Source organism: Narcine bancroftii, chromosome 12 (assembly GCF_036971445.1).
Source record: "Narcine bancroftii isolate sNarBan1 chromosome 12, sNarBan1.hap1, whole genome shotgun sequence".
In the NCBI taxonomy this organism is placed as follows: domain Eukaryota; kingdom Metazoa; phylum Chordata; class Chondrichthyes; order Torpediniformes; family Narcinidae; genus Narcine; species Narcine bancroftii.
Window position 1 is genome coordinate 64,951,952 of NC_091480.1, and position 21,169 is coordinate 64,973,120.

At 48.0% G+C, this 21,169-nt stretch overlaps 1 protein-coding gene across 1 annotated transcript in view; it reads left to right on the forward strand.

Annotated features, from left to right (window-relative positions):
• Positions 1-7,251, forward strand: part of LOC138747393 (peripherin-like) — a 40,596-nt gene extending 33,345 nt beyond the window's left edge. Inside the window, exon 9 of the mRNA XM_069906553.1 lies at positions 933-7,251. Coding sequence (XP_069762654.1) covers positions 933-980 — 48 coding nt within the window. The 3' untranslated portion in view covers positions 981-7,251. The remainder of the gene's footprint in view (positions 1-932) is intronic.
• Positions 7,252-21,169: the final 13,918 nt, after the last annotated feature.

The following is a 21,169-nucleotide window of genomic DNA, read 5'->3' on the forward strand; positions in this document are numbered from 1 at the left end:
GAGACAGGGTGCAGATGGGGAGATTGCTTCGCTGAGCGCCTCAGCTCTGTTCGCCACAATAGTGATCTCCCAGTAGCCGCCCATTTCAATTCCCCGTCCCATTCCCTTGCCGACATGTTTGTGGACTCATGTACTGCGACTACCCACAAATTGGAGGAACAGCATCTCATCTTCTGACTGGGCTCCCTCCAACAGGATGGCATTGACATCAACTTCTCCAGTTTCCATCAACACCTCTCCCCCCCTCATCTATCCCTATGTCTTCTTTCCTCTAGCTCGATCTCTTTCTTCCCCCTTTCCCCCAACTCTGCATTCACAAAGCCACCCCCTCTCCCCCAATCAGCTCTCACCTTCCTCTCTCTGCCTTCTTACCCATATCCAATTGACACCTTTTGTCTGTCGGCTTTGTGCTCCTCCCCCTGCCCTCTCTTTCCTTCTCCCCAACCTTTTAATTCAGGCCCCTGCCTGTTTTTTACTCATGCCTTGAGGAAGGGCTCATGCCCGAAATGTCGGCAATAGATCTTTCCCTCCTGTGGGCACCGCGAGATTGGCTGAGCTCCTCCAGCATTTTGGAGTGTTTTTACTTCCAAACACAGCATCTGCGGACTTCTGTGTTTTTTAGTACAGCACCACTAACAGGGCAAGAGAGAAGCAAAAGAGAGTCTCTGCAGAAACATTGAGTGTGTGTAGATCCTGCCACCTCCTCCAACCTCCTAACCAACAGAGACGAAGAGCAAGAGTGGCTGGCCCTCCACTGTTCACCAATGGAGAGATAGATACCAACAACCAGCATGTCTATGCCTGAGCCCTTCCTCAAGGGATAAGCAAAGAACAGGAAGGGGGCAGAACAATTTAGAAACTTGCATTGAACTTTGTGCCGGTTTGCAGATGGTTATCTAATTTTTAATGCAAGTCGTTTTTTCATTCTGCAGGTGGTAAATGAATTCAGGAAAGAGCAACAAAATGACCTGGATCATTGAACAAGCACAGCACTAAACAGTGGTTTGACTGGAACAGATGCAGAAGGAAAGACTGATTTATTCCCCCCCCCCCACTCCTTAGTTTTCTTTCATTCCTGTCACCCAGGGTTTAACCCATTGGACTCTGACGACTTTTAACCTTTCATAATATATTCTCTGGACTGGGTCCATGGGTAAACTACAGTACGAACACCAGTGCAAGCCAGCAGATGGGAAACTGGGACATGGAGTATATGTGCTTATTGACAGTCCCTGAAAACCGGGACATGGAGTCCAAAGGGTTAAAGTTTGGAGCTGTAGGAATTCTCAATTAATCCATTGCTTTTGATTTCTTGGAGACTCAACCCAGACAGCAAATAAACCCTAGACCTGCCATGAGACATACAGCAGAGAAATAGGCCCTTCAGCCCATTGAGTCCATGCTCCTGGCAGGCGCCTAGTTACTAATCCTGCACTGATCCCAGTTTATCCTCCCCACATTCCTATCCACCCCACCCTGCCTCCTGCCACAGACTCTACCCCTCACCCACTCAATGGGTAGAACTTACAGCGGCCAATGAAGCCAGCAAGCCCCCACTTCTTCAGGACGAGACAGGACACCAGAGCAGCACCCATGGGAAAACCCCATGTGGTCATGAGGAGAACGTGCAAACTTCACAAGGAAAGACAACACCGGAGGCTGGGATCGAACCTGGGGCATTGGAGTGGCGAGGCTGCGGGCTCACGAGTTCCTCATTCAAACCCAACATCTGGACTTTTTTCAAAAAGAATTCTCGGAAGTGCATTGCTCCTTGGCCCACTCAGTTTCTAAATAGGAAGTTGCCATTTTGTCTGCAGAACCTGCAAAGCAGTTATATTTTTAATTACGTTTTTTTAATGTAGACATCCAGCACGGTAACAGGCCCTTTTGGCCCACGGGCCTGCACTGCCTAATTTATACCCCATTAACCTACACCCCCGGTACGTTTTGAAGGGAGGGAGGAAACTGGAGCTCCCGGGGGAAAATCAGTGCAGACACAAGGAGAACATACTATTACAAGCCCAGAGGACCCCAAAACCCACCAGCAATAGATATTCACCAAGGCAAATGGTTACTTAAACGAAAGTTACTTTTAATTATCTTTAAACATGAAAACAGAATCAAACGAACTTATCCCTATTGACTTAACTTCTAATTCTAAGCGCACGTGTATGTAATGTGTGTGTATAATTTCAGAAAAGTTCTTTGGTTCACAGTGCAATCTCACTTCTCATTCCTCCAAGTTCACTGGTTGCAGACAATTCTTATACTGTGTACAGAATTTAACATTGATAAAGTTCAGCAGGCTTTGGTGCTTGAAAGGTAAATGGTTACAGCTCAGGAAGGTTCTTGTCGGTTTTCAGAGAGAGATTTGTTGTTCTGGGGCATCCACAACTGATGTCCTTCAATCAGCCACTCCAGTGTCTTGCTGATGAAACTTGCCCATTTAGGGTTCTCCAGATGATAACCTTTTTCTTTCAGGTCACCACAGAGTTCCTTTTTGTTTCCCTTATTCCAAGTGAAACATTAGATAGCCAGTCCTCTCCTTTTGCATGAAGTACAAGGGCTTTGACCAGGCTGTCTTTCAAAATAAGAGGGCTTTCCATAAGCTTGTCAGCTTGTCCTGTTCCAGTCCCAGCTGCTACTGCTGGCTGTAACACTATACAAGTGATCTCTGTGTGTGTGTCTCTCTCGCTCTCTCTCTCGCACACTCTCTCTCTCTCCCTGAGAGAAAGCCTGTTTGACTCTCTCTGCTTGCAAAACCACATGAACCTCTTACAGCAGCAAGCTCTCCTCCAGACAATGTGGCTTCAACAAGCTCTTTCATCTGTTAACTTTTGTAAACAACAATCCATTAGTGAAGTCTCTTGAGCATTCTTCAAAGCTCTTGCAAAATCTGTGAGGCCCGGATATGTCTAGCATTGGGCAGAACTCCAGTATTTCAAATAAGATCTGTTTTAAAATGTTTGTATGTAACTTACTCTAACAAACCTTTCCCAATTTATTTCCCAAAAACATATTTATATACTCTGTCACAATACAAACTCCTTACAGTGTGGGATTTGAACCCCAGTCCCGATCGCTGGCACTGGAACGGCGTTGCCCTAATCTGAGACCTAGTAGGAAAGAACTTGGGATTAGGTTATTCAGCCCCTTGAGCCTACTCTGCTAGATCGTTCCGTAATGCCTGACAACCACCTAAACACCACCCATCTCTTCAAACAGCTGAGCAAATAAAGTTCTGTTGCTCAGCATCTCCCCACCCCCCCCCCCCCCCCCCCACCAAAATGCCTTGTGAGGGAAGAGTTCCAGATTCTCAATATCCTTTGCTTGATGAAGTTGATGTAGACCCTGAAGAGTCTGTGTTTAATTTTGTGCTGGACTTGGTTATCTCTCCCACTCGAACTCCCAGCCAGCTTTTCAAGGAGCATTGAATTTGTTGGAAAGCTGCTCGTCTATCCAACCAGCATTGTTTATGCATCTTCAGTGCCAGCAATTTTTTTCTGCTTTCACATTATCTTTAAATGGGGCCAACTAAAATCTGGAAAGGTTTTAGCTTTAGGGACTGAAGTCCAAGGATATTGTGCCCGGGTGCCCCAGTGACTGCTATTTCATTAAATGCCTGGATTCAAGACGGCGCACAGAAAATGCGGCAACTCTCCAAATTTGAGCCAGAGCCGCTCACAATTTACCAGAACTGCCAGAGCTCCAGGACTGTTGTGGGTCACCTCTGTGTGGGGACAGATTTGGCCTCGAGTATGAACTTTGTTTTTGCCTCTTGAAAGGCCTGAGCATTTCCATTTCCACCACCTTTCGAGAAGGAGCTGCCCATGACAAGGGGAGGGGTGGGGCAAAACAGGCCTTTGGAAAGGAACTGGAATAATGCATGGGACACAGAGCAGTGGAAGAACAGTTCCTTCACCTCTCCCCCACCCCAGCATAGGTTTGCACTGAACATGACGGCTAAGATCAACCAAATCACTGCTGCCTGCACGCGATGCGTATTCCTCCACTCCCTGTGGATCAGGCATCTATCCAGCACTCTCTTAACTGCTGCTGTTGTATCTACTTTCAGGCACCCACCACTGTGTGTAAATAAAATAAACCTGCCCCTCCCCTCCCTCTCCCCCCTCCCCCCATCAACGTTTCACCTGAAATTCATGCCCTCTAGCATGTGACATTTTTATACTGAGATGAAGATTTTGACTGTGCCTCTCGCAATTTTATAAATTTCCTTCAGGTCTCTTTCCCCCCCCCCCCCCCTTCTTGAAACAGCGCCAGTGGTTGGGACCAGGGTTCAAATCCCGTGCTGTCTGTAAGGAGTTGGTACCTTCTCCCCGTGTCTGCGTGGATTTTTTCTCGAGGGCTCCAGTTTCCTCCCACCGTTTGAAATGTACTGGGGGTTGTAGGTCAATTGGTTGTAAATTGGGCAGCACGAGCTCGTGGGCTGAAAGGGCCTGTTACCGTGCTGGACGTCTAAAATTAAAAAAAGATGAAAGTGGGTAAACCTGGGTTTGATTCAAACAGCAAATGAGAAATTCAGGCCACATGTTTTGCAGAGTGGAGCAACTGTGGGAGGGTAGTGTGTGGTCTTGGCTTCAATAGCAAATACTGTTGAGGCTTTGGAACGATGCAACATCAGCTCTACATGACGGAACTGCAGCAGGAGGTGACTCACCAGGATGTGGTCAGCCAGATGAATGTGCACCAGAGTGCAGGCTTGGAGATGGATGGAGAAGGACAGACCGACAGTATGAATCAATCAGATCAGTGCACAGTGACCAGGTTCAGTTTCCTGAGAAATCGGAGGAGTCGGCCATCTGGCCTGTCGAGCCCGCTCCACCGTTCAATACGATCACGGCGGATCTGGATGTGGCTCAGATCCACTTGCCTGTAACCTTTCATTCACCTATTCAAATATCTAATTGTGCCTGAACGCCATTTAATGAGGCAGCCTCTATTCCTTCCTTGGGGAGAGAATTCCCCAGGTTGACTATTCCAAGACATAGAACATAGAAATCTATAATATAGTACAGGCCCTTCAGCCCACGGTGTTGTGCCGACCCAATAACCTACCCTATCAACTGGCTTGAATTTCCCTACTGCATAACCGTCTATTTTTCTCAGTTCCATGTGCTCATCTAATAGTGTCTTAAAAGACCCTATTGTCTCTGCCTCCACCATTGTTGCTGGCAGCGCATTCCATGCACCCACCACTCTCTGTGTGAAGAAACCACATTTTACCTGCCCCCCCCCCCCCCTGCACTTACTCCCAAGCACCTTGAGATTCAGCCCCCGATGTTCGTTATGTCAGCCCTGGGACAAAGCCTCTTGCCGTCCATTGGATCAATGTCTCTCATCATCTTATTCACCTCTATCATGTCACCCCTCATCCCCCATTGCCAAGGAGAAAAGACCAGGTGCATTCAACCCATCCTCAAAAGGCCTGCTCTCCAATCCAGGCAGCATCCTTGTAAATCTCTGCACCCTCTCTACAGCAGCCACATTCTTCCTGTAGTCAGGTGACCAGAAGTGAACTCAATATTCTAAGTAAGGTCTTGTATAGCTGCAAAATTACCTCACGGCTCCTGAACTTGACCCCACGGTTAATGAAAGCCAACGCACCATTCACCTTCTTAATAACACTAACAACCTTTGCAGATGCTTTGTCTCATGGATCTCTGAATTTGTCCACACTGCTCAGAGTCCTCCTGTTAACACTATTCTGCCTTCAAATTCTCAAATGGACCACCACACTTTTCTGGGACAAAGTCCATCTGCCACTTCGAGCCCAGCTCTGCATCCTATCAATGTTCCTTTGTAACCTGGCCACCCTCCAGACTTCAATGTCACCACCCACTTACTAACGTACCCTTCCACTTCCTCATCCAGGTCATTTAGAAATCATGAAGAGGTAGGGGGGGTCCCAGAACAGATCTGTGTGGAACACCACGGGTCACCAACCTCCATGCAGAATACGAACCATCTAAAACCACCGTCTGCCTCTGTGAGCAAGCCAATTCTGCCTCCACAAACCAAGGCCCCCTTGGATTCCATGCCTCCTGACTCTGAATGAGCCTTGCGTGGGGAACCTTCTCAAACAAGTCACTTACACTGATGAGGATGAGCACCTTATGCGGAGGGGATGGTTTTCACAGAGATGTAAAAATGCACCAAAATCCTGGAGGATCTCAGCTGGTTTTTTCAGTGTCCAATAACCTTTACCTCCTATGGATGCTATGTGACTGGCTGAGATCCCCCAGCATTTCAGTGCTTTTTTACTAGTCACAGCTTCTGCAGACTTTCATGCTTCAACTTTCTTCACAGTGAGACGGCAGAGTTTTAAGCCTCTTTCACACTTGCCAGTGATCCCAGGAATCAAACACTAACCGACCTTTAAAGTGGCAAGTGTGAAAGCAAAATCTGCTCAACGCTGGTGTCCGATGACGTAATCTCATGCCGGGGATTGACGACCTTGACCCCTAGTACAATCCCCAGCATCTGCAGACACCGGTGTTGAGATCAGGCAAGTGTGAAACGGGCAGCAACATTGCAGGCAGTTCCGATTAAAGATAGAACTGAATAAACGCCGGCGATAAACCCTTACTAGTGTGAAAGCGTTCAGTGTCCCCAGTTAGGGGTGATCTAGTGTGAAAGGCCAAACCCCAGTCCTATCCCGAAACACTGAACAGCCGATTTACTGGCATGCAAATGTGAAAGGGGCTTGTGATTGCAAAAGCAGGGGTGGAGGGTGAGGGGAGGAGCGTGAAGGGGTATGAGAACGTGGTACATACGTGGGATCAGTGCACAGCAAATGCCTGCTGGGGTGCTGTAATTTCTCTTCAGAAGACTCAGATAAGGCTTACCCTGCTCCAAGTCACAAGACAGCTGGTGCAAAGCTGATTGCAATCGGACAGAATGGTGTGAGCAAGATACAGATTCAGTCAACATCCAAGAACGGTGGCAGTATTTTTGAGTTCAAGTTACACCAGGCAGTTGTTGCACGTACATTTCCGAGTTGTCAGACTTCAAACGTGGCTTTTTTTCATGATTTCCCCCATTTTCTCTCCCAAAGCTCAATCTTTGTTGCTCAGGTCGGACTTCTGTTCTCCCGTTGCAAACCATTGGCTGATAATATTGGGTGCAGATCAAGCATGCTCGTGGAGTTGTAAGATTGGAGGATCACGCAAATCCTTCAAAGTTGCAAAACAGCTTTTACTTGGATTGTAACGCATCCATTTGTAAAATAAAAGGAGCGTGCTGTGCTGAAACGTTTGGTCTGAGTGTTGATCAGCAAGAAATTGATGGCTTGAGCTGGATGGATGGGCGCATATGGGTCAGGGCGTGACAGGGTGGTGTGGGGACTAATGAGGGGAGGGTGGCAGGGAGGGGGATGGTGAGGTTAAAACAAAATAATTTAGACATACAGCACGGTAACAGGCCCTTTCGGCCCTACGAGTCCGTGCCACCCAATTTACTCACCATTAACCAACGTTATTGAAGGGTGGGAGGAAACCGGAGCCCCCAGGGAAAACCCGCGCAGACACGGGGAGAATGTACAAACTCCTTACAGACAGGATGGGATTTGAACCCTAGTCCCGATCGCTAGCGCTGTAAAGGTGTTGAACTAACCTCTACGCCAAACGTGCCGCCATTGATCCGCACCGGTCCAGGTGATTGATGAGATGGGACAGGACGGTCCAGTGAACCATAATCCCCTCCCAGCCTTAGTTCTGAATCACGGTTTGATTGATGGGCCAGTCCTCGGACCGTTCACATGGTCCCGATGGAGGCTGTGGTAAAATGCAGGTGCTGGCACTTTGCATCCCCTCGGCCTGAGAGCACTCCATCGAGCGCGGCGATTGAGCCAGAGGCGTGATGCGCTGAGGGCGTCTCTCCACCCCTCCTGCCCAACATTCGGCACTCACAAATTTCTCCCCCCACAAAAAAAATTGATAATAAATTATTTACAAAGAAGAAAAGCACCATCAGATTTCTGAATAGACAATGAGCGACAGACACTGCCTCACTTTCTCCCTTCTGTTGCACTAGTTTTTAAAAAAATAGTGCATTTATAGAAATCTACGTTATAGCAATTTTTGCACTATACCACTGGACAACTAATTTTTCAAAAGGTTCTTTTCAAGTCAAGTCCCCTTTATCGTTCATGCCGCGCTCGCACGATAAAGACGAGATAGCGTTTCTCCAGGACCACAGAGCAGATTTACATAAATATAAGTTAGACTAGAAGTTAAACTCATCAAAATATTAAGACGTATAGAGTAAAAGTCCACTTACACTATTCACATACGTTCAGGGAATTCAGGAGCCTGATGGCTTGGGGTAAAAGCTGTTGCCCAATCTGGATGCAAGGGCACAAATGCTACAGTACATCCTACCCAATGGCAGAAGGGAGAACAGTTTACATGAGGGGTTGTGGAGGCCTTTCGCCTGCATCGAGTGTTGTAGATGTCCTTCACGGTAGGAAGAGAGCCCCCCCCCCAATGATCTGTTCTGCTTACTTCACTATCCTCTGCTGGATCTTGCGGTATGAAGAGGTACATCTTCCAAACCAGGCGGTGATGCAGTTGCACAGGATGCTCTCAATACATCCACTGTGCAATGTAGTGAGGATGGAGGGTGTGAGATGGACTTTCCTCAGCCTTCGCAGGAAGTTTGCTTCTTGAAAAAACTTGGGGATTATGATAGACAACTTCAAGCTGAACACAAAGATCACTTCAGGTTTGCTGTATCACGTAGGAAGTTGGAGAAACATTAAATTAACTTTGATTGAATTCAGCCTGTTTAATCGCATCCTGATGCTGACACATTGCGTTCATTCAACTGACTGTTTTGCCGCTGATTTTCATTTGTACTCAGCATCTGATGCCTCTTGTGTTAGTGTTCAACAATAGTCGGCTGGCATTGATGGATTCCAGTTGCCCTGATACCCCTTTTCATGGTCGTGATGTCCTGGTGAAACTTTTCACCGTGTTCGTCACTGACGGCACCAAGATCAGCCGGGAAGACGTCCAAGTGCGGATGCAGAAAATGAATTTTCAACGACATGTTGCACTTCCTGGTTTTGTAGGCTTGAAATAAACTTAAAATAGGACAGGAAATCAGCAAATTGGTTATATCTAAAAAATGGTACATGATAGGGGAATTTGAAAGTGATTTTTGTGATCAGCTGCCCAAAATCTGTAAAATACACCCAAAGGTGTTACAGGAGTTTGAATCGCCACTGTTTGTATGGAGTTTGTACATTCTTCCCATGTCTGCGTGGGATTTCCCAGGGGGCCCCGGTTTCCTCCCACCCTCCAGAGCGTACGGATGTTGTAGGTTAATTGGGGTATTTGGGCGGCAAGGGTTTCAATGGCAGGAATCGGCTTCAACTGTGCTGTAAATAAAAATTTAAAAATATATAAAGCTGCCGCAAAACAACAAATTTTGTGAGGTGGGTCATAACAATAAACCTGATTCTGAATCTCATCCTTGCCTATACATTCCCATCACCACCATGGTGCACCTTCGTGTTTTCGGCTCCCACAAACAGTGCAAGAACATTGCTCTCATGGGGTTTTGCTGGGTGATCCCATTTCCAGCATGATTTCAGTGTTTGGGTTTCTCTCTTCCAAGTGACCTCACTCTCAAGGTATTTTACCAAAGGGACTTTGGGAACATCCAGTGGTGGAATGTGGTGCAGTGCACAGCAAAGGCCCCTTTCTGCTCACCATTTAACTGTTCCATCTCTGGTGTCAGATTTATTGTCGGAGGACGTACATGACATCACATACAACCCTGAGATTCCTTTTCCAGCAGGCCAGACAGAATTACCACTTATTGGTCATGCAAAAATACGGTTCACAACATACACATGTAAACAAATAAAGAAATGTAAACAAACTGACTGTGCAATACAGAGAGGGAAAAAAATCAATAAAGTGCACAACTCAGAGTCCTTAAATGAGTCTCTGATTGAGTTTGTCATTGAGGAGTCTGATGGTGGAGGGGGAGCAGCTGTTCCTGAACCTGGGGGTGCGAGTCTTGTGGCCCCTACACCTCTTTCCTGATGGCAGCAGTGAGAACAGAGCGTGTGCTAGGTGGTGTGGATCCTTGATGATTGCTGCTGCTCTCTGTTGGCAGCATTCCCTGTAGATGTTCTCGATGGTGGGGAGGGTTTTGCCTGTGATGTCCTGGGCTGTGTCCACTACCAGAAAGGCTTTACGCTCAGGGGTATTGGTATCCCCACACCAGACCGTGATGCAGCCGGTCAGCACACTTTCCACCACATCTCTGTAGAAATTTGCCAGGGTTTTTGATATTGTACTAAACCTCCGCAAACTCCTGAGGAAGTAGAGGCGACGACGTGGTTTCTTCATGATGCCATTAGTGTGTGGGGTCCAGGAAAGATCCTCTTGCTCCAGAATGGAGTAGCAGCAGAGCCTTTTGGCTCTCCCAGCCTGATCACAAGATATAGGAGCAGCAGTAGGCCAATCAGCCCTTCGAGTCAGATTCACCATCGCATAGCATCCCATGTAAATTCACTCCTTCAACCAACCCTGCCTCTGTCAAGAATTCTGGGCATCCCAATAACAGTAGCAATTCTGAATCAAAATCAAAATTTATTGTCATGAACATGTCATGAAATGTGTTTTCCGGCAGTGCCACAGGGCAAACATTCATATAAACCACCTTACAAAAATAAATAAAAACAATGCGAGAAAAAACAGTCAAAGTGAGGCAGTGTCTGTGGTCCATTGATCATTCAGGAATCTGATGGCGGAGGGGAAGAAGCTGTCCTTGTGCCGCTGAGTGCTCGTCTTCAGGCTCCTGTACCTTTTCCCTGACGGTAGCAGAGTGAAGAGGGCATGGCCTGGGTGGTGGGAGTCCTTGTGGATAGAGGCTACTTTTTAAAGACACCGCTTCATGTAGATGTCCTCGATGGAGTGAAGTCTGGTGCCTGTGATATCGCAGGCTGAGTCAACAAATCTGTAGCTTTTTTCAGTCTCGAGAGTTGGCGCCTCTGTACTAGGGAGTGATGCAACTAGCCAGAATACTCTCCACGGTCCACCTGTAGAAGTTTACCAGAGTCTTCGGTCCTTCTCCCAATGAGCAGCTAAGGGTTATAAGGTACAAAAATTATTGTAATCTTTATAAGTGTCATGCTGGTGTGTTTCTGGGGTTAATAAGTGAACTTGGAGGAACTGTCAGAATCTGAAAAAAATCCCCATGACGGCTTCGTATCTGAGAATTGGTGGAGAGACTCAATAGGTTAGACAGCATCCATGGGTCGAACATTTCGGAGTGGGACCCTTGATCAGGAGTAACATAAAACAGGTGAAATTACAAATACATATCTGCCACTGGCCTACTGAGTTCCTCCAGCAATTCTTTGTTTGCTCCAGATTCCAGCATCTGTCTATCTGCAGCTTTTATTTGGCATTTCTGCACCATTTCGTGTTGGCTGCCAGCACTGTTGATCGCTGTGCTCCCATCGCCACCTACTGAGAGTCACCGATACTGCAGCTTGGCCAACCATAAATCCCCCTACCCCACTTCCCTTGAAGATCAAATTCAAATCGTCAGCTCTTGGACTGAGCTTGTTGGGAGTACAGAAGGATGGGGGGTGGGGGGAAACCTCATCGATGCCTTTCGAATGCTCAAAGGCCTGGACAGAGTAGATGTGGTGAGGATGTTTCCCATGGTAGGGGAGTCTAGGACAAGAGGGCACAATGTCTGGATAAAAGGGTGTCAACTTAAACAGAGACGTAGAATATTTCTTTAATCAGAGTGTCGTGAGTCTGGAACTTGTTGCCACAGGCAGCCGTGGAAGTGAGGTCGTTGGGTGTATTTAAGGCAGAGATTGACAGATATTTGATTAGTCAGGGGACCAAGGGTCACGGGGAGAAGGCTAGGGAGTGGGGCTGAGTGGGAGGATGGATCAGCTCATGATGAGAATGGCAGGGCAGACTCAATGGGCCTCCTTCTGTTCCCTGATCTTGTGATCTCGTGCCCAAACCTGCACGCAGTACTCCAAGTGGGGCCTCAATATAGAGTTTCAACTTTACATCCCTGCTCTTGTACGCTATCTCTCTCCAGTCCACTGGACCTCTGTCAGACTCCATTGATTCCTGGAAGATCATTACCAACGCCTCCACAATCTCTGCAGCGACCTCCTTCAGAACCCAAGGGTGCATTCCATTCGGTCCTGGAGACTCAAATGAAGTAAAACACAAAAATCAGCAGACTTTGATGAGAGCTCAAGACCGAAAGGTCAGTTCTGTATCTTTACCTTTGCTATATAAAGGACACTGGTTGACCTGCTGAGTTTCTCCAGGTTTCTGTGTTTTTACCATATCCACTTGTGACCTCTTTCCTGTGACCTCTTTCCTTGGAGGCCTCTCTTACATCAGCCAGTTTTTGTATCTGTCTTTGTTGATAAGATCTGGACGTTCACCCCAAATTGTCCCTGAGCTGGGGAAGGTGACAGCAAATTTCCTTCGTGTTCCTGAAGGACATTATCAACCGCAATGGCCCTTTTACCACAGTCCTCTGGGCTTCACAGTGATTGCACCTGAGACCAGGCTGACTCAATGCCTTGGTGGTATTTGAATGCATCCCTGTGGACCAGTGGATGCTGGTCCAGTTTGCTCAAGGTTCCTGCTGCCAAAACAGCTCCGGAGAGCCCGGTTCAATCCTGATCTCCGGCGCTGTGTGTGGAGTTTGCACATTCTCCTTGTGGCTGTGTGGGTTTCCCCTGGGTGCTCCAGTTTCACATCCCTCCCCCACCACGTCCCATGGACATGCAGGTTGGTGGGTTGACTGGCCAGTGTAAATGCCCCCCAGTGGGTGAGTTGAAGGACCTACGCAGGCTGTGTGCTGCTGGAGACTTGCGGTCGGAGGACCCGCATGGGCTTCAGGGTACCAGGTATTGGAACTGGGATTTGAGAAGGCGCTGAGGGAAAGAAGGCTTCCTGATCATATCAGAGGTTCGGATCTGGAGCTCGGGGCAGCTGATGGTTCGAACAGGAATCTGTGCAGCTGCAGAGGCTGCAGGAGGGCTGGGGGCGAATCCACAGACACTCAGCGACTCTGGGGAGGACTCTGCTTCTCTTTCTCTGACCCTAAGGGGCGCTGGGTCATTTCTGCTGATGGCAAGTCTTTGTGTAATTTCACACAATAACGGTTCTACCATACAGGACAGAGATGAGAGAAAAGTTTTCATGCAGATGGTAATGAATCCTTGGAAATCTTTTGAAGGTTTAAATGGCAGATGGAGTTTCATGCAGGCAAGTGTGAGGTGATGCACCTTGGAAGGGCAAACCAAGGTAGGACATTCACAGTAAATGGTCAGGCATTGAGGAGTGCGGAGGAGTATAGAGACATTGTTTCCTGATGGTGGTGTCGCAGGTGGATAGGGTTGTAAAAAAAAACATTTGGCAGCTTGGCCTTCATAAATCAAAGTATTGAGTTTAGGAGTTGGGATGTTATGTTGAGCTTATTTAAGACATTGGTGAGACCAAATTTGGAGTATTGTGTGCAGTTCTGGTCATCTAACTACAGATAAGGATATCAATAAGATTGAGAGAGTGCAGAGAAGATTTACTAGGATATTGCCGGGTCTTTAGGAGTTGAGTTACAGGGAAAGATTAAACAGGTTAGGACTTTGTTTCTTGGAGTGTAGAAGAATGAGGGGAGATTTGATAGAGGTTTACAAATTATGAGATGTGTAGACAGTGGATGCGAGTTGGCCCTTTCCACTTAGATTGGGAGAGATAAATACAAAAGGACATGGCTTTAGGGTGAAAGGAGGAACATTAGGGGGAAGTTCTTCACTCAGAGAGTGGTGGGAATGTGGAATGAGCTGTCATCTAACGTGACAGTTAGATCTTGAGTTTTAAGAATAAATTGGATAGGTACATGGATGGGAGAGGTCTGGAGGGTTATGGAGTGGGAACAGGTCAGTGGGACTAGCGAAATGGTGGACAGCACAGACAGAGGGCCAAATGGTCTGTTTTCTGTGCTGTAGCATTCAATGGTTCTATAGTTGTGGAGGCACAGTGGCTGAGGATATTTGGGACCGAGGTTGATAAGGGTTTGGATAAGAAAAGAATCGAGGGATTTTGGGGAGAAATGCAGGAAAGCGGCCCTGAGGTGAAAGATAAAGACACCCCAAGATGCTGGAGGAACTCGGCTCAGGCTCGAAACAGAGGCAATATATCTTTGTCTTCTATGGATGCTGAAAAGACCGGCTGAGTTCCTCCAGCATTAATTGCATTTCTACTACAATCACAGCTTTTGCAGACTTTCACTAAGGTGAAAGGTCATGATTGCCCACAATGTGAGACTGACCTTAACAAGGGGCCAAATGACCTCCTCCCACTTCAAAGTCTGTTGCCCTTAGTGGCTGGAGGTTGGGCAAAGGCTGTCTGAGAAACGGCTGAGTTTGCGATATCGGGAGCGCTTGATACAACGGAGCCCCACGTCACTGTGTCACTTTGCAGAATCGCCTCCCTCGGCAGGTCATCCTTGGTCTCACGCAATCGCTCTGTGGCCATGGCCAGCACCCCTATCGCAAGGTCCTGGACCCTCATTCATCCTTCTGACCTCCTGACTCCAACTCGAAAATGTCAGCCTTGTATATTCAAGTCCTCCCAATGGTTTTGCCTCTCTCGTAAAACACGCACAGAAAGAGGACACGGCTGCCCACATGACCCTGGAGGTCACAGCTCAAGTGCTGTTTCACCACGGTGAGGGCTTCTGTGTTTCCTCCTCCCTCAGGCAATGAGATCCAGACACCCTCCCCCCCCACCCCAAACTCAGCCTTGGCATGAAGCCATTTTCCTCCTGTCCCCTCTACTTCAAATCCAATTCCCCCCCCCCCCCCACCACCGGTAAAGCGACTATTTATTCCATCCATATATAAATATATGAACCTCAATTAACTCTCTCTTTCACTCTTTCATTGCAAAGGAAGCAACCCCTTCCTATTCTTGTCACCCCCATGCAACCTCAGCCCTTGGAGACCTCCATTTCAGGCCTCCTGATCATCCTCCAATTTAATTCCTTCACCACTGAGGTCAGTGCCTTTAGCCCAAGCTCTGGAATTCAGATTTACGATCAGAGAACATACCTGACATCACGTACAACCCTGAGATTCTTTTTTTCCAGCAGGCATGGCAGAACGACCACTTATTGGTGGTGCAAGAAAGAACTGACCAATTCCTTGCCTTCACTTTCTCACCTTTTCCCTCCGTTCTCCTTAAAAACCCATCTCTTTGACCAACCTTCGGACACCCACATCTCTGATGTGACCGAACGCCACCTTCCATTTGATTTCCCTTCAAGTGGGATGTTTCAAAAATGAGTGTATCTCAATCTTCATTTGTAGAGAGAGATTGAATATAGGGTGCATTGAAAGCGTAATTTTTAATTTCGCATCACGATATCTTCAAAGAGAATGCATATTGAAGAGTCTGAGCATCTAGACTTACAAATTAAACGGGCAGTTGGCTCCAAAACTCTGTGCTGATTGTGTCTGCTTTAATCTGCAAACTTACTGATGATTTGCTCTCAGAAATGTACCATAGCCTTGTGGACTGTGGGATGGCTGTGAAGGGGCTACAGGAGCACAGGTGAACAGTCAGGAGGTGACAATTTACTCCCCGCAGCAAGGGTCCCCTGTATCCGCAAGGCAGCGGGCGTCAAATGGCAAGGATCTCTGGCAATCGCAGCTTACTCGCATGTCTTGTCCCAAGAGCAGCAGGGGTGAGAAAGGGTGCAGTATCATTGGATCACAGAAATTTAATGGCGCAGAACGGTAGAGGTCCCTTCCAGATCACAACCCTGCTGCCCAATCACACCCAATGTGGTGATATGTTTCCTCCATTGTATATAGTTATTGTTGACTGCTGTATATATGGAGCTGACCCGCCCACTGATGACTCATACCCTATGAATCCTCCCCTGTGGTCCTGGGCCATAAAGGTCGAGCCACCTCTCCCTTCCCTCCATTCCTATACCTGGATCCGGGCCAGCAAGGTTGTTTTATATATTAAAGCCTATTGTTTCCTCAGCCTAGACTTTGTGGTTACTGGTAGTGCACTACAATTTAATATACAGAACTTATCTCTCCGGTAATGGAGAAGCTGCTGCGACCTGATCGACTGGAAATGGACCCCCAATCTCCAGGAGCATCTGAACAGTACGAGCAGAGGATCAGCTGCTTTAGCAAAGTCCTTGAGGCCGCTGCCAAACTGGTCGACTCTGATGAAAAGAAGCTCAAAGTGCTGCAAGCAAGAGTCAGCCTGAGGCCTTTCCAAGCCATCCGGAGCAGCGCCACTTACGCCAAGGCGATGGCTAAGCTTCGGGCCCTCTACAAACCAAGGGTCAACGCCGTGTACTCGCGTCACCTCCTAGCGTCCAGGAAACAGCAGCTTGGTGAGTCGGCTGAAGAGTTAATTTGTGCCCTGCTTGTACTGGGGAGAGACTGTAGGGGTAGTTCCACGGCTCCTGTACCCGGTGGCCCAGTGCATCGAGGACCTGGTCCGGGATGCCTGTGCGTTGGGATTGAGGTTTTGACTACATAAGGCAGTGTCTGCTTGAGGAAGACTAGATGCTACTGAAGCAAGCCATACTGCTGGTAAGGACTCCAGACTTGCCCCAGCGCCACCTGGAACGATCGTGGGCAAAAGCGGGCCCTCCATGTGTGCGCCAAAAATGCTGCCATCTTGGGAGATGACCTCGAGGACAGCCGACCTGACCACGGCAACTGTGGTGATCAAGCATCAGAAGTGCTACTTCTGTGGGCAGATGAAACACCCATGATGACTCTGCCCCACGAGGGGTGTTAACTGCTCCAACTGCGGAAAGAGGGGATACTTTCTGCAGGTATGTAAGGCCAGAGCCCCCCCACGAAGCAGTGTGGCGTGTACAACCGACAAGCGAGCCCTGTCTACACTTCCGGAAGTCCAGGAACCTGCCAGTGTCTCGCTGGCAGGATATCCTGCCAGAGGCATTACATGCCATCCGGTCCCTCCTGTGCACTGCTACAAACATCACCCTGCATGATCTCATGTTTGCCTTCCCCACGGTCGGCGAATGGGCCCTCAGTGCCCTCCTGGTTGGTGACACCGGGCCAGGCTCCGGAGACACTTGAGGGGCCATAAGACTGACCCATTGGTCGAGGAGGTACACCCCATCCATGCTAACCCTCAGTATGCTTTTGTGAGGTACCCCAACGACCATGAGGATACAGTACCCTTGTCCAGGATCTGGCACATGCTGGAGAGCTCGGAACCACACCTTACTCCCCTGACTGCCTCACAATGGGACTCACTGTTAGGGGCAGACTCGGCTGGGATACCACCCCCTGCGGACCTCACTCCAGTGGGGCCGGCTTCCCTCAGGGCACTGTCCTCCCTCTCTCCCATACCATTTCCGACATCACCCCAATACAGACAGCACCCTCTCCACGTAGTCAGATGGTGACCCCATCTCTTGACACTCGGCCGGCGGAACAGTAGACCACCCCCACCCTTGTTCCCACAGGTCCCATAGACAGAGGAGGTCACTGGTGCGACTTGGCAGTTTTTTTATTTGTTGTTCAAAGACTGAGGGGAGATTCTGTTTTAAAAGGAGGGGTGAATGTGGTGATATGTTTCCTCCATTGTATATAGTTATGATTGACTACTGTATATATGGAGCTTCTGTCCTCCCTCATGATCCAGGGCCATAAAGGTCGAGTCACCTCTCCCTTCCTGCCATTCCTATACCTGGATCTGGCCCAGCAAGGTTCTTCTGTATATTAAAGCCCATCATTCCCTCAGCCTAGTCTTTGTGGTTACTGGTAGTACCTTAAACTCAATTAACCTACCAACTCCGCACACTTTAGAGCAGGGGTGGCCAACTGCTTAATGTTTAATACAGACATACAGCACGATAACAAGCCATTTCGGCCCATGAGTACATACCAGGGGGTGTAGGTTAATTGGCAGCACGGGCTCGTGGGCCAAAATGGCCTGTAACCGTGCTGTTTGTCTACATTAAAAATTAAATGGTTGGCCACCCTTGGGATGGGAGGAAACCGGAGGATCCCTGCTTTGTGCACCTTCTTGTTCATCCCCATCTCTGTGCATACTTCCACCTAGTCACACTTCCTCCTAGTCACACTTCCTGCTCTCTTTCCCTCTTTCTCCCCTTGCTGTGTCTCTCCTACACCTCCAGTCTCCCGCCTGTCCCTGAAGCTCTCATCAGAACGCTAGAAGGAGGAGGAGGCCATTCAGTCCTTTTAAGCTTGATTTGTCATTCAAGAAAACCATAGCTGATTATTTTGCCCAGTGCCACTTTCCTGCACCAGTCCGCTATCCCTTGGTTCCCTAAATAGCCAAAAATTTATCTTTCTGTGTTTAAATATACTCAGTGACTGAGCATCCACAGCTCTCTTGAGGAGGGAATTCCGAAGACCCACCGTGCTCTGGGTGAAGGCATTTCCCCTTGTGCCTCTGGATACCAAAACTTTATTCTGAGACTGAGACCTGTGATTCCTGACACCCAGCCCTTGTATTTCCCTCTCCACCTTCCACCAGGACTGCTCCCTCTGTGACTCCCTCGACCACTCCTCCCTCCCTACCAATCGCCCCCTTGGTACCTCCCTCTGTGACCGCAGGAGATGCTCCACTTGCTCCCACACCTCCTCCCCTCACCACATTCAGGGCCCCAAACAGTCCTTCCTAGTGAAGCAACATTTCACCTGTGAATCTGCAGGGGTCATCGACTGCATCCGGTGCTCCCGCTGTGGTCTCCTCTACATCGCAGAGACTGGGCGCAGACGGGGAGATGGCTTCATTGAGCACCTCAGCTCTCTCCGTCGCAATAGCCTGGATCTCCCAGTGGCCACCCATTTCAATTCCCCATCCCATTCCCTTGTTGACACGTCTGTCCATGGTCTCATGCATTGAGATCAACCGAAAATTGGAGGAACAACATCTCATCTTCCGTCTGGGCTCCCTCCAACCAGATGGCATTAGCATTGACTTCTGTGGCTTTCCTAAACCACACCCCCTCCTCACTTCTTCCCCTGTCGCCTTGCTTCTGCTCTGTCTCTCTTTAAACTTTTGACTTTCACAGAGACCAAATCAATTCTAACCTCTCCCCTGATCCTATCCAGTTAACACCTTCTGTTGGTCTGGACTCCTCCCCCAATCAACACTGTCTCTGTTCTGAGATTTCCTGTTTTTTGCTCATTTTGCCTATTCCTCGAAGAAGGCCTCAGGCCTGAAACGTCAGTGATAAAATATTTGTCTCCTACAGACATTGAAAGACCGGCTGAGTTCCTCCAGTATCTCAGTGTGTTTTTATTTCTTATTCTAACATCCTGTGCCCTCACGGAGCACTGCCCCATGGGGTCCTCACAATGCATCTACCTTGTTTTGTAAAGGCATGTGTCCTCACAAGCTTTGCCTAGTCCCTGGCCGGGCAACCCCCCCCCTCAATCCGAACTCCCGATGCCTGGGCCACCCGCCCATCCGATCTGCCGATGGCCCGGCTGCAGACTCACCCACTGTGTCCGCCCGTCTGAGTTCCCAACGGCTTGAACGACGCAGGTATTTAGCATGGGAAAAAGTATGACCCATGTAAAAGTCGACCCCTCCCCCAAATTTGACCCGAAAAATTGGTACAAAAAAATTCTACAATTATACGAGAATTTACGGAACTGAACTTGCATCTTAACCTTCCCTGATTTGTGTACTACACCCATGTCCCCGCAAACACTTTTGGATCTCTAGCCATTTAAAAAATAATTTGCCTTTTGATTTTTTTACTCCTAAAGTGCATGAGCTCATATTTTTTCCATTGTATAATCTAATGCCATGTCCTTTCACCCATTTGCTGAGCCCGAGTTAAATCAGCCTCATTACAATGTTGAACAGGAAACAGAGAGCTGAACTCTCCAAAGCAGTGGGTGGTGCATGCCAGCAACTACATAAAATGAAAGGAAATTAAGACCCAATCCTTATCCTCCTTTTATCTATGCTATCCTGGGTTGAATCCAAGTTAAAAAAAAAATCTTTCGATGTATTTCAGCGAAACATTCGGATATTCTGAGTCACCTTTGGACAGAAGATTTCTTTCCCTGCCTCAAGTACGGTGTCAACCCTCAACTTTGGGTGGTGAACCCCCACCCATTGTTCTCTCTTGCTCCTTGCTATCTTGGAGAATCTTTCCTGGATTTTTATAAGGTGGTTTATATGAATGTTTGCCCTGTGATGCTGCCACAGAACAAATTTCGTGGCGTGTTCATGGCAATAAATTCTGATTCTGATTTTTGATCTGCTGGAGGGTTCCTGAATTAATTTAGAAGACCAGGAAAACATTTTCAACTGGGTAAGAAATGTATTTTATTATCTCTCATGAGATATTAAAGTTCTTGGGAGTCACTGTCTCAGAGGATCTTTCCTGGACCCAACACACCAATGGTATCGTGAAGAAAGCACGCCAGTGCCTTTACTTCCTCAGGAGTTCACGGAGGTTTGGTACGACAGCAGAAACCCTGGCAAATTTCTACAGAGGTGCAGTGGAACGTGTGCTGACCAGTTGCATCATGGCCTGGTATGGGCACACCAATACCCCTGAGTGGAAAGCCCTACAAAAGGTAGTGGACACAGCCCAGGGCATCACAGGCAAAACCCTCCCTATCATTGAGAACATCTACAGGGAACACTGCCATTGGAGAGCAGCAGCAATCATCAAGGATCCACACCACCCAGCACATGCTCTGTTCTCGCTGCTGCCTTCAGGAAAGAGGTCTAGGTGCTACAAGACTCGCCCCACCAGGTTCAGGAACAGCTGCTCCTCCTCCACCATCAGACTCCTCAACGACAAACTCAATCAGGGACTCATTTAAGGACTCTTACTTGTGCACTTTATTGAGTTTTTTTCCCCTCTCTGTATTGCACAGTTTGTTTATATTTCTTTATTTGTTTCCATCTGTAGATTGTGTACAGTTTTGCTTTTGCTCGACTAATAAGTGGTAATTCTGCCTGACCCACAGGAAATAGAATCTCATGGTTGTATGTGATGCCACGTATGAAGTAAAAACACAAAGCTGGAGAAACTCAGCAGGTTAGTGTCCTTTATACAGCAAAGGTACAAAGGCTTGAACCCT